At 52.8% G+C, this 12,387-nt stretch overlaps 1 protein-coding gene across 3 annotated transcripts in view; it reads left to right on the top strand.

Moving 5' to 3' along the window:
• DGKZ (diacylglycerol kinase zeta) overlaps nt 1-12,387 on the top strand; it is a 53,679-nt gene that overhangs the window by 23,860 nt on the left and 17,432 nt on the right. For 2 of the 3 annotated variants that reach the window (XM_027887104.1, XM_027887112.1), the window contains exons 2-13: nt 5,080-5,188; nt 5,884-5,979; nt 6,771-6,848; nt 7,177-7,233; nt 9,332-9,400; nt 9,835-9,906; nt 10,212-10,328; nt 10,421-10,492; nt 10,784-10,879; nt 11,170-11,252; nt 11,722-11,782; nt 12,130-12,243. In XM_027887104.1, the coding sequence (XP_027742905.1) occupies nt 5,080-5,188; nt 5,884-5,979; nt 6,771-6,848; nt 7,177-7,233; nt 9,332-9,400; nt 9,835-9,906; nt 10,212-10,328; nt 10,421-10,492; nt 10,784-10,879; nt 11,170-11,252; nt 11,722-11,782; nt 12,130-12,243 (1,024 nt within the window). Of the gene's footprint in view, nt 1-3,276; nt 4,258-5,079; nt 5,189-5,883; nt 5,980-6,770; nt 6,849-7,176; nt 7,234-9,331; nt 9,401-9,834; nt 9,907-10,211; nt 10,329-10,420; nt 10,493-10,783; nt 10,880-11,169; nt 11,253-11,721; nt 11,783-12,129; nt 12,244-12,387 lie in introns of those variants that run through there. The other variant, XM_027887095.1, reaches the window with a different exon arrangement.

Genomic DNA, 12,387 nt, shown 5'->3' with positions numbered 1-12,387 from the left:
GAGGGACAAAGGGAATAATAACATGGAGAAGGGCTAAGCAGGCATATGGCACAAGATCGCTCTATGTATCTGAGGGCACAGAGGGCCTGTTCAGTTTGGTATATGGATGTTTGCTTGAGGCTAGTGGAGCAAAGCAGAATAATGGAGCCGGATATCCAGATTCTCCTCCTGATGGGGGCAAGAGGTTATACCATGATGGACACTGCGTGTTTAGCCCTGGGAGTCGGCCTGTCTGATTTTAGAACTACCACCACCACATGAGGGATGGCTGCTGGATGTCTGGAGAGATGTCTCTGAATCAGCTGATCCATGAGCTCCATGTCCACTGAAGTTACAAGATGCAAGTTTTTGTCTTCGATCCCTGCTGTGCTTTTCAAGGGCATTTAGATCCTGCAAGGACATGTTCCTGCTTCAGCAGTGTCTCTGCCCACTGAGGCCAGGCTGGGAGTGTAGGAGGCTTTGAAGGATCTGGTTATCACAAAAAAAAAAAAAAAAAAAAGACGTCTCCCAAGAGCTCTGATTGAAAATCATGAGCAGACCAGAGCTGCTGTCTTCTTCCTTATTCACAGGAGATTGAAATGATAGGGCGTATCTGCTCAAAAGTAGATTTGATATCCTAGTGCATGCAGCAGTACTTCCTTTCCTTTGCACCCTGCGAATGCCAGGCTGCCCCCATCCAGCCTCCTTACCTAACTGAGCTGAGCCATGCAGTCTGCAGAGCAGCCACAGGTGCTAGCTCTTCTCTCTTTCTCTCAGTGGCAAAAAGTGCAGATCCCAGGAGTGTGTTGCTGTTAGGCCAGGGGCTTCCAGGGCTTAGCTCCTCTCAGGCTCCTCTCTGCCCAGTGCGTGGTTCCCTGGCTGCTCTGCATGCAACTCTGCTGATGCATATCTACCCTGAGCACCCCTGGCAGTCTGTCCATCTGCTCTGCCAGCAGCAGCTCTCAATGCCTGCAATATACCATTTGGAGCTCAGGTTGGAAGTAAGATGCAAGAGGTGGGGATGTGTTCATCCAGCATATCTGAGCTGCCGTGTCCTGCTGTCATGGACTGTCAGAGGGTTGTCTCATAATAACCTTCACCACTGGTGGTTGGAGCTTGAGACCGTGTGCCGCTAACAGACAGCCCTGAAGGTAAAAAGGCCGGTAATCAGCTAGTACTCAAACATAAATGTCAAGCCAAGGTTGTTCTAGCAGATTTCCTCACGAGACTGGTGCAAAAAGGAAGGAAGCTGTGTTGAGAGACCTTCCTGCCCACAGCAGCTTCATGCTGGTGGAGTATATGGGACAGGAGGGAGCAGCCGTTCAGCTTATTTGAGGTGCAGTTGGTCAGTATGTCTACCCCAGCAGCTAAAGCCGGCCAAAAAGGATCTGTTGCGGTGTGTCACATCCAAACAGCGTTCTCACTTGCGTTTTTTAATGTTTTATTTGTTCAGACAATTTTTAACACCTGTTGGTAATGATGTTGGTAAACAGCTGGCTGAACATGAGCCAGCAGTGTGTCCAGCTGGCTAAGAGGGCCAACTGCATCCTGGGCTGTATCAGAAATAGGGTGGCCAGCAGGGCTAGGGAGGTGATTGTTCTTTGTGTGCTGCAGCACTGGTGAGGCAGCACCTCAAATCCTGTGTCCCATTTTCAGCCCCTCACTGCAAGAAGGACATTGGGGTGCTGGAGCATGTCCAGAGAAAGGTAATGAAGCTGATGAAGGATCTAGAGAGCACATCATAGGAAGAGCAGCTGAGGGAGCTGGAGTTGTTTAGCCTGGGGAAAAGGAGGCTTGGGGGAGACCTTATTGCTCTCTACAGCTGCCTGAAAGGAGGCTGTAGCAGGCTGTGGGATCTGTGTCTTCTCCCAAGTAACAAGCAATAGAACAAATGAAATGGCCTCAAGTTGTATGGGGGAAGTCTGGATTCTCAGATTCTATGCAATTTACTGTGCATCGTCCTGCAGACAACGGAGGGAGAGGACAGGAATGGAGCACTGCAGTGTTAGGGACAGGCTGGAATCAGGGTCATCAACAAAATGTGCTTTTGCCCTCTGCAAAGCTGCATGGACCTCGGTAGATTGAACCTTCTGGTGACCAAGTGCCTGCCTGCATCGCTTGCAGTGGTGGGACATGAGAAATACTTCTGGAGAGGTGACGCTTTGGTTTTGCTTTCAGTTCAGCCAGGCTTTAGCTGCCCTGATGCTGCTCTCTGGAGGCCATCGCTGTCCTTCCTTCTCTCTTTGTGCTACATAACTGAGTACAGGCAATGGTGATCAGACTGTACAAACTAAAGAACTGATTTCCTTGCCCACCAGGCTGGAGGAATCCAAACCAAGCCTGGTCTTTTCCAAAAATATAAAGTCAGCTTTATACTCCAATATTAGAAAAAAAAAAAAAAAAAACACCACAAAACTACAGCTCCTTGTGCTACAAGCACTATAAAAAACTCCAGTTTGTCCAGAAAATAAAATATGTCCCATCTTACAGCATTTGCCAAATAAAAAGGGAAGAAGCTTCTGACAAGTTTGCCTGTTTGTGTGGGCCTTGGGACATTAAAAGTTTGGGCTAGGGTATTCTGCTGAAGATTCTCTGTTATTGCTGACCTGCGAGTGTGTGAAAGAGCATAGGAAGGGAGGAAGATGGAAGCAAGCGGAGCAGATGTCAGTCTTAGCGTAGTGGGGAGCAGCATGCCCATACTCTTGTGGTGGGTAGAGGAGATGCCTTGTACAGAACTGAAATCCTTGAGAGTGGTGGTGGTGGTGTTGGCTTGTGTGTGCTTGCAGGCTGCCATGATCCAGAGTCCCCTGCCTTGGGAGCAATTGAAAAGCCAGAAGTTTGCTTCTACCAAACTGTGGGTTTTGGTGGGTTTTTTTGAGTTGGCCCTGAATAAATCCTCTCTAGCAGTTGAAGAGAGGTGGCAGCTGGAAGGTGGGAAGCAAAGCACTAGTTCTGGAAGAGGGGAGCACTGGAGATAGCCAGATCTACCAAATCCACCTGCACTGCTTTTACTTGCCTGGTTCATTTTCTTCTGTAGCATTCGCAAGGGCTTAATTTCAATTTGCTGCAAATTTGGTGGAACTGGTGCTTAGCCAGAGTGGTTCCTGTGGGGAAACCAGATAGACCAGCATCAGGAGAGCGGTGGGGGTAGTTGAGTTGCCAGGGCTGATTGGCATCTTGGAGTGCAGGGTCTCTGCTGATCCCACAGTAGAGAGCAGAGAATGCAGAGGGTCCCAGTTGGGTGGGAACACCTGCCCTGCCATCACAGCCCCCTGGGCTGAGCAGTGAAACTCAGGGAGCAGTAAAGCTGTGGGGAGCAGGAACCTGCCACATGCCCCAGGAGGCATTGCCATGTCCCCCACTGCGTGCTTCAGCCCTCTGTTCCCTGCTTTCTCCTGACTCCTTGCCCTGACCCCCGCAGCCTAGCCTGGGGACCTGTGGGGGAACCTACTGAATTCCTGGTCTCTGTTTGAACAGCCACCATCCAGTTGCAATGGAAACCTTTTTTAGGCGGCACTTTGGACGGAAGGGGCTGCGGCGCACCAGCGTGGTGGCCGTGCCCACGGGCAAGGCCAGGCGTCGCTCCCAGGTGGGGCTGCCCTCCACCATGCTGGCCCAGCGCCGCCGCGGCTCCGGCACCCCAGAGGCTTCTCTCTCCTGCCTGGGCCTGGTCCGGCGTCCTGGCACCCGCCGGCGCTCCAGCACCACACCGCCCTGCCTCAGCCCCAGGTTCGCTGTGCAGGCGAAGCGCGGGGGTCAGGCACAAGCCATTGATGCCCAACTGCTGGGTCCCTCTGTCCTCCTGGCCAACCTTGTTCCCATGGGAGAGGAGGGGGACAGGGCTCCCCACGCTGACAGCTCCACATCCGAGTCTCTGGAGGATGGTGGCGCAGCAGCAGAAGCTGACCAGGGCCAGCATGAGCGTTGGGCTGAGGAGACGTGGCTGGCCATGCTGCCTCAGCTGCGACCGCTCCAGGGGGGGCTGCTGTCACGGCGGCCCCGTTGCCTTCGGCGCTCTTCCTCCCACCACCTGCCCACCGAGGTCGTGTACAGCCGGGCTGCCTACGGCCTGCCGGGCCGCTACCGCCGCCTCAGCCAGCGCCGGCGCTCCAGCGATGCCCTCCGACCGGGGCTGCTGCCCTCCAGCCACCCACGGCTGCTGGCCCAGCACTGTGCAGGGGTGGCCAGAGCCGGGTGCCCCTCTGCCACCCTCCCCGAGGGCGTGGGACCGAAGTCCGCCTGCCATGCTGCCCCGGATGGCTGGAGCCCCCGGTTGCTGTATGTATGGTGACAGCGTGCAAGTGGCAATCAGTGCCTTGGGGAGGGGAGAGGTTGGGTGCAGACCCAGGCTTGGTGGGGAAGGCGGGAAGGGGCTTGGTGCTTTGGCCTTGGTTGCCACTGGTGTTTTGCAGTGCTGCTGGTATACCTTGAGCACCTTCCACTCAGGCCACTGCTGCCGCTGATGCTCTCAGTGCAGCCCCTGGGGCTTGCAGTTGTCCTCTCCTGCCAGATTGGGGCCATAGGGAGATGGCAGGCCTGGTTGTAGGCTGGAGATACACACTTTATCCTGCTGGCTGGATCCACCTGCTGCTTTCCTCCACCCTAGCACATCTGGGAGAAGCTCGCTAGCCCCAAAAAACCAGCAACTTTTATTCTGGCTGGTTGTGCTGGTCCCTGCAAGAACCTCGGGCTCTGAGGTGCCTTGGTATGGGAGAGCTGCAGGGAGCCTCTGTGGGCCAGGGGCTCTGGATTGTCCCTGCAAAGGCAACCCCACCACCACAGCTTGTTGGAAACTGCCAGGGTGTTTTGCAATGGAACTATCATCCCCAAGGGCATTGACCCAGCAGGCCCAGGCTGTGCCTTTTGCTGGGTACGAGGTGTCTTTAGCTGAGCTGTCAGCAATGTGGCCAGCACCTCTTCGTCCCACAGGGCTGTCTCACAGGAACAGGCTCTCCTCAGCCAGCTGTGCTGGAGATGCGCCTCATTTCCAGCCACTTGGTCTTGAGGAGGCTTGTCTGCTCCAGCCTGACATTGCATCTTAGAAGCAGATTGTTATTCCTCCTACCTTGATTTAATAGGCAGCCTCCCTGTGTCTTCCAGGAAAGCTATTGCCAAATCCAGTCTCCAACACATGGTAGCCCAGCCAAACCCTGCACTCGCCCTGAGGAGCGACTCGGAGAGGCAGATACGCAACACTGTGGACTGGAGCGTAAGTTGTAGCTCATCTTGCTGGGCACTGCATGGAATAGGGTCCCAGCCAAGAAGCAGTAGGCTCTTCCCAGGTTGAGGCTTCCCAGGTGACTGACTTTGACACATTTATGGCCTCTGCCATTGCCACCAGCTGGTGCCAATGTCTGTGCTGCTGGCAGCACTGCTTGATGCTGCAAGGAGAAGCTGTGCACACACAGGTGGTTCCTGGGAGGATGACATAGTTACTCCACTGCCAGTTCTTCTGCTTCTGACAGCTGAGATCTGGTGGCTGGGGCCAAGCAACAAGGAGCAAGTCCCTGCTCCTTTGCAGGCGAAGCCCAGCAGGCTTTAAGATGCATCCTGAGGATGCAGAAAGCAGAAGCTGGTTCAGGAGAGTCCCCTGCACTGAATTTGTCCTGATGCCTCTCTCAGGGGGTGAAGCATCATCTCCCTTGTGCAGGATACTGCAATGGGGGTGTAGGAGTTAGTTTCCTGGGGCCCTCTCATTTCCAACAGATGGGCCATGGCAGCAGCTTTGTGAGGTTTCCTCTGTTCAGATATTGTCCCTCTTTGTTGTGTGCATCGTGTCTCCTGGCCTACCCCTCCCACCTGCTAGCATTGCCTAATATCTTGTCCCTTGCATAAAGCATTTTAGGGGCTCGGTTGTCTGTCTGGGGGTGCTCTCAGAGAAATGTGTTGTCTTGTGCCTTTCAGGAGACTGCGATATATGGGGAGCACATCTGGTTTGAGACCAGTGTCTCTGGGGACTTCTGCTACGTCGGGGAGCAGAACTGCATGGCAAAGCTGTTGGTGAGTCACCTGGGGTCACACACCTCCCCGGTAAGGGCTGCACATATGGGCTGGGCTGTCATGTGATGAGTGACCACAGAGTCTGTGCTGCTGCTGCTGGGGGACATGCAGAGGTCTGGGGAGCTGCCAGGGCAGGGAGTGTGTCCCTCCTACCTCTGTGTACTAGAGGGCTGAGTCTGTAGTTTCTGCCAGTGCTGATGCTCAGTTTACAGTGGGAACCTGATGCAGGGCTGCCACTTGCCCAGAGTATTCCAGGTAGAGGGTGTTAGGGTCCCACACCCTTACAAGGATAATCTGAGTCCAAGACCTTTCAATAGAGGAGAAAAGTGAGTGCTGGTGACCCAGGCCCCCGCAAGCAGCACTGTTCTTACAGGTTGTTGCAGTCCTCCCTCCGAGCTTGCAGGTTCAGTCCTACTTATGGTGTAGGATGGAGCAGTGATGCCACTCTGTGCCTGCCCATGGGGTTTACTGTGGGAGCCTTGCAGGTGCCTCCTGGACCAGCTCCCATGGTGCTCTCAGGCAGTGTCAGAAGAGGTCAAGAACTGCAGGACAGGACAGTGGGGAAAATACCTCTCTGTTCTGTTCCAGGCTTAAAAGCATCTGCTGTAGGCACATGCTTAGATCCCTTCACTTGCAAGGAGTATAGGCTGTGTCTAACTTTACCGGGATACAGAACAAACCCCATAGTATATGTGAAGGTGGTATGAATGGAAAGCTGAGTTCACCAGCCTCAGAACAGTGCATGTTTTCACTCACATGTGTGTTTTTCTTCCCCTTTTCTCATCCTGCAGCAAAAACCACTCTCCAGGCGTAAGTGTGCAGCCTGCAAGATTGTAGTGCATACACCCTGCATCGAACAGCTGGAGAAAGTGAGTAGAGCCTGTTGAGCCCTCTCTGCAGCTCACAAAACTGTAACAACCCTTCCTTTTTGGCAATGAAACACAAGAAGATTGAGGAACTGCAATGTGTAATTGCAAAGAGGGGTCTTCTAAGGAGACAGTGCCAAAAGGAGCATCTAGTGACACGGTTGGGACCCTCAGCCCCATTTTGTTCAGTAACAGAGATATGTGAGGGTTTTGCAGCAAGTACCAAACAGCTCCAGAGGTTCTGAGCCTTGCTGTAGTACAGTAAACTCCAGTAGGTTGCCTTCAGATATGATGATTTTACTGATTCCTCTCATGTGTGTTCCCTCTACAGATAAATTTCCGCTGCAAACCTTCCTTCAGGGAGTCAGGATCCCGGAACATACGGGAGGTGAGAGATGTGCCTCGGACACTGCCCACATCTGCCTCTGCCCTTTCCAGTGTGGTGACAAAGACACCAGATGGTGCCAGCATCTTTCCCATCAGAGTGCAGGCATCATGCTGCTTCCTGCTCCAAGGAGGTGGTGCAGTAAAAGGAATGTTTCTTTGCAAGGCAGCAGTGCAGACTGAGTGTGAGGAGGGGGGAGCTTGCAGACAGCAAATGTAAAGCATATGAAGGCTTGCATGTTCTGAGGTTCCTGAATCTGCATGGGGAGAACCTGCAGACTGTTTTCTGGAATAAACTTTCCCCCTTGTATTGGTCCCCAGGCACAATAGACAGGGCTATGGCAAACAGCAGGTTCCCAAGTCTGCAATGTGGAAGCAAGCAGTATGGGCTCACTTCTTGCTTAATCACTCAGCGCTGACCAGGGTGTCACAGGTACTGCAGGTAGCAGTGGAAGGTGCCTGCAGTGGTGCTATCAGACCACTTTAGCACATGTTTTAAGGTACTGGGTATAAGAGGTGGCCTGGGACCTGTCTGCTGAGCTGCACTGATGGAAGCAACTCTCAGCCTTCATGTTTCACCCTCCAGCCTATGGAGCCAGTGTAGCCCATGCAGTGCTCTGGAGTGGGTGTGGATGGCTCAGTCATGGGCCATAATGGTAACACAGCTGCCTCCACACTGTGTTTGTGCTGGCACAGCAGATCAGTAGGGGAAAGGTATTCAAACACAGGGCTGCCTGCTTTGAAATGCCAGTGTGACATCAGAAAGTGAAGCTTTCAGCATCACTTTAAACCTTCCTTTCTTGCTTTGCTCTTCCTGCTGTATCTCTTTCCCATAACACCCTTAGCCTAGCTCACCTATTTGTGCCTCAGTTGGGGCTCTGCTGACAGCTCTCTGCCTCTGCTCGATCTTCTGTCTCTATTTTTCTTCTGTCCAAACTCCACAAATTTTCTCTCCCCTTTCTTGTTTTCTCCTTTTTTCTCTCAAACTCTACTTTTCCGTCCTGTCTTTCAAATGCTTCTCAGTTCCTTCAAGGCCTCTTCCTTCCCCTTTCCCTAGAAATGTACCCTTCTGGCCTTTGTGGTGCCAGGGATCCCGTTCGGGGTCAACCCTTTCCCTAGATGTGCCTGCTGGGACTCAAGAGTTGAGCTCAAGGCATAGCCCCCCTTCTGCTCCTACTGGATTCATGTCTGCTAAAGCCAACAGGTCTTTTTGTCCTCTCCAGTGTGCTGCACTCAGAGCAGGCAACACTGGAGCTGACCCAAACCTCCTGCTAGTTTCTGCTTCTATCATCATGATCCCAAAAGCTGTCAGGAGCAGGATGTTGGGCCCTGCCACAGCCTATGAATTCTCACTCCCTCTTCTGTTTTTGCTACTCCCTCTGCAGTGCCATTCCCAAGCCAGGGCTGGAAGCATAGGGTGGGATTTAGGACGTGTGGTGCTTCCTTACAAAACTTCTGAGTCCCTCACAATCACTCCTGCAAGTCCCAGCCCTCTCCCACCATGAGCCTGCAAGGCAGGGTGGAGATGCCTGCTTGCTGCCCACCCTGGGACTGAGGCAGGCTGCAGGATTGCCCTGCAGTAAAGAGCAGGGAGAAGTGGGTGTGGGGGGCTTTGGGACCACCACTCTCCTAGAGGAATGTAGAAGAGTAGGTTTTCTGCTTAGCTGCAAGCACTTCTGTCTTTCCATGGGCACAAACTATGTCTCCCTGGGGATTGTCACACATTCCACCAGCAGGTTTTTCAATTGGCACTAGGGGCATCGGGACAGAGATGTTAAGGGACTGATATGTCCTACTGCTTGCCCCCTGTCTCTTGGGTCTGCTTTCTGTGATTCTCAGTCTTCAGTTTCCCTCTCCTCCTTTCTTCTGGTTTTGATTCCCTTTTCTCTGAGCATCTTAATTTGGCCTCATGCCCCCTAGTTCTTTGGCTTTGCCTTCTCTCAGAGAGTTGGGGCTGGTGCCTGTGAGCAGTGGGTTTGCAGCAAGAGCAGTGGTCCTGGGTGGCTTGGGTTCATTCTTTCTGCCTGTTCCTGCATTCCTTCACATGCTGGGCCTTTCATTTCCCTTTTTTTTTTCTATTCTTTTTTTTCTTTTCCCTTTAGCCCATTGTTGTCCGGCATCACTGGGTGCACCGGAGGCGGCAGGAAGGGAAATGCCGGCAGTGTGGCAAGGTGAGAGGGTATCTTGGGGTGTTTTTCTCAGCCTCAGGAAATCTAAGGTCAAATGAGAGACAAGAATAGGGCTGGGAACCAGGGACATCCCACCATTCTTGTTTGGCAGTAAAACCAAGACACGTGCTCTGTTTTGCTCAGTGAAGCACTACATAAGTGCTTCCCACATAGAGTAGTTTTCCCCCTGGGTCCAATCAATCCTGGAGGAGACTGTCTTCCTGTCATGCTTTCTTTGAGCAATAAGGACGCCCCTGCAGAGCGCAGTGACCTCCCTGGTGCCACAGTGGTAGTTGGGGCTATCTGACGGGAATCTAGAGGGCTCCAGCTGCAGACATGCTCTCTTTGTTAATGTCTCTCTTAGTGGTGGGAAAGTCCTGTTGGAAGGTAGAAACCCCTGAGGGAATTCCCTAAGCCTCTTGTCCTTTCTTCCACAGGGTTTTCAGCAGAAGTTTGCCTTCCACAGTAAAGAGATTGTAGCCATCAGCTGTTCCTGGTGCAAGCAAGCGGTGAGCAAATCCTCCATAGAATGCCTGACCAGCCTGTTATGTACCTAATGATCTCTGCTTTCTGCTTACACTCCCCAGGCTGCTTCTCTGCAGCCTGTCCTTAACAGCTCCTCCTACTGACCGAGGCTCTACTGTGGTATTTGTGAGCTCCTTCAAGAAACTTTCTCTTCATTGACTTCCCATTACAAAATTTCTTTGTGGTTTCCTTCAGCACTCCCTGCATTGGCATGTAGGAGCTGGGAGGAGAGGTTGGCTGTCCCCAGAAGAATGAGCAGCTGAGTTTTCTCTGTCTTCTCATTCCACAGTATCACAGCAAAGTGTCCTGTTTCATGCTGCAACACATTGAAGAGCCCTGCTCGCTGGGGGCTCATGCTGCTGTCGTCGTTCCTCCCACTTGGATTCTGCGGGTCCGGCGGCCCCAGGTAAGTCATCTCAGCTCTTGTGGCTCTTTCACAACTCCCACTTGCCCAGTGGCTCCTCACGGAGTTTCTGTGTTTATTTCTTTTGTCTCTAGAATCCACTAAAATCTAGCAAGAAGAAGAAGAGGACATCATTCAAGCGGAAATCCAGCAAAAAGGGGGCCGAGGTAAGAGATCAGGGGACAGGTAATAACCTTGTCTTGGAAGGGCAGAGGGACTGAACAGTGAGGCACAGGGCTGGGAAACAAAGGGGGCTTTACTGGGTCTGTGCTGAGGTTAAGAAAGTTGAGCTGGAGGGAGGATGCCTCTTGTCAGGGTATATTCCAGCTATGAGGTTTACGGGGTGACTGAGATGTTCTCTTCCTCAGCCTTCTGACCTGTGTGATGTTAGGGCTCAGTTGGAGATGGAAGTTTGCATTTCCCCAGGTTTGTTGAAGGACTTGTGGTGTCTCTTGCAGGAAGGGAGGTGGAAACCCTTTGTCATCAAACCCATGCCAGCTCCTCTTATGAAGCCCTTACTGGTGTTTGTGAACCCCAAAAGTGGTGGGAATCAGGTATGGCCTTGCCCAGTATCTCCCTGAGAAGGCATCTCTGTGAGGGCATTTCCATTTGGCTGCTAAGGTCTCATCATAATTTTGGTGATGTCTCAGCTGCAGAAGAGGCATAGCAATCACCACTGGCATCACAAGTGCCAGTTTTTCTGCCCAGCAACTCCCACCTAGGCCAGGCTTTGCCTGTGTGCCCCCCAGAATGATGTTATCTTGGCCTGTCCCCAGGACCAGATGCCTTCTTCCACTGTCCACTGCGAACTCCCTGTTACCTGGTGTCTTTTTTCTCCCCACAGGGAGCCAAGATCATCCAGTCCTTCATGTGGTATCTCAATCCACGGCAAGTTTTTGACCTGAGCCAGGGTGGACCCAAGGAGGCGTGAGTACTGATGGGGGCAGCACCTTTTTCTCCCCCATCCCTGCCCCAGAGATTGCTTGATGCTCCATAGCTCCCATCTGCAAAGAGACCTCCAATATTTTGAGAGGCCTCTTTAGAATAGCTTTCGTCAGTCAGTGATTCGTGCTGGAGGGCTGGTCCAATCTTAAGGCTAGTGGCAAAGAGACCATCTGTGGGGTGAGGTTCCCAGACATAGTTCCTTATATTTAACACTGTGTGAGTCTTGTCTGCTTGCTTGGGTTCTCTCTGTGTGCGCAGCCTGTGGACACCCCACTCTTCCTACGCGAGAGCTGGTGAAGCCAAAGTTACTGTGGCTTTGCCCACTGTTGAGAACAGGTGTGGCAATGGGAAGGGAGACACTTGGTGAATGCCAAGGGCTCTGTGAGGCAGCTGCTACATAACACCTTCAGTACTTCTTCCCTCCCCGCCTTAATGTCCGTGTTCCCTGCAGGCTGGAGCTGTACCGCAAAGTCCACAACCTCCGGATCCTGGCGTGTGGGGGAGATGGCACGGTGAGTCCCCCAGCCCCTTGGTGCCTGTGGTGCCCTTGGCCCCATGCCTTTCCAGTGCAGGAAGCAGCCCTTCCTTGTTGTAATCCAGAAAGGGGCAAACTGCACTGTGACACTGGACACTGTGGGTGCCCTCGTGCACTGCTTCAGGGAGTCTGCTTTGGGGGCCAGTGTCTTCACTAGGGTTATTACTATCTCCTACAGCACCTGTTTGGAGCAATAAGCACTGCAAATAGCCTTGGTGGTGACTAAGGGGACCCCATCTCTGCCATTGCTGGTGCTCCGAGCCATCTCTGCCTGCCTGCTGGTCCCTGAAATAACTGCTTCTTTGCACTTTCTTGCTTGAGCAGGTGGGCTGGATACTCTCCATTCTGGACCAGTTACGCATCAACCCACCTCCTCCTGTGGCCATCCTACCTTTGGGAACAGGGAATGACTTGGCCAGAACACTGAACTGGGGTGGGGTAAGTGACAGGCACAAGAGCCCACTGCTGACAGAGAAGGGCTGAGCACTTCAACTCCTCTTCCAGACACATGGGTGGGAGTTTGCATGGGCTAGTGTTTTGAATCATAGAATCAGCCAAGTTGAAAAGGACCTCTGAGATCAT

Source organism: Empidonax traillii, unplaced genomic scaffold (assembly GCF_003031625.1).
Source record: "Empidonax traillii isolate 1590-97213 ecotype Southwest subspecies unplaced genomic scaffold, ASM303162v1 scaffold11:size2795301, whole genome shotgun sequence".
In the NCBI taxonomy this organism is placed as follows: Eukaryota; Metazoa; Chordata; class Aves; order Passeriformes; family Tyrannidae; genus Empidonax; species Empidonax traillii.
This window is presented reverse-complemented; position numbering and strand designations above follow the sequence as displayed.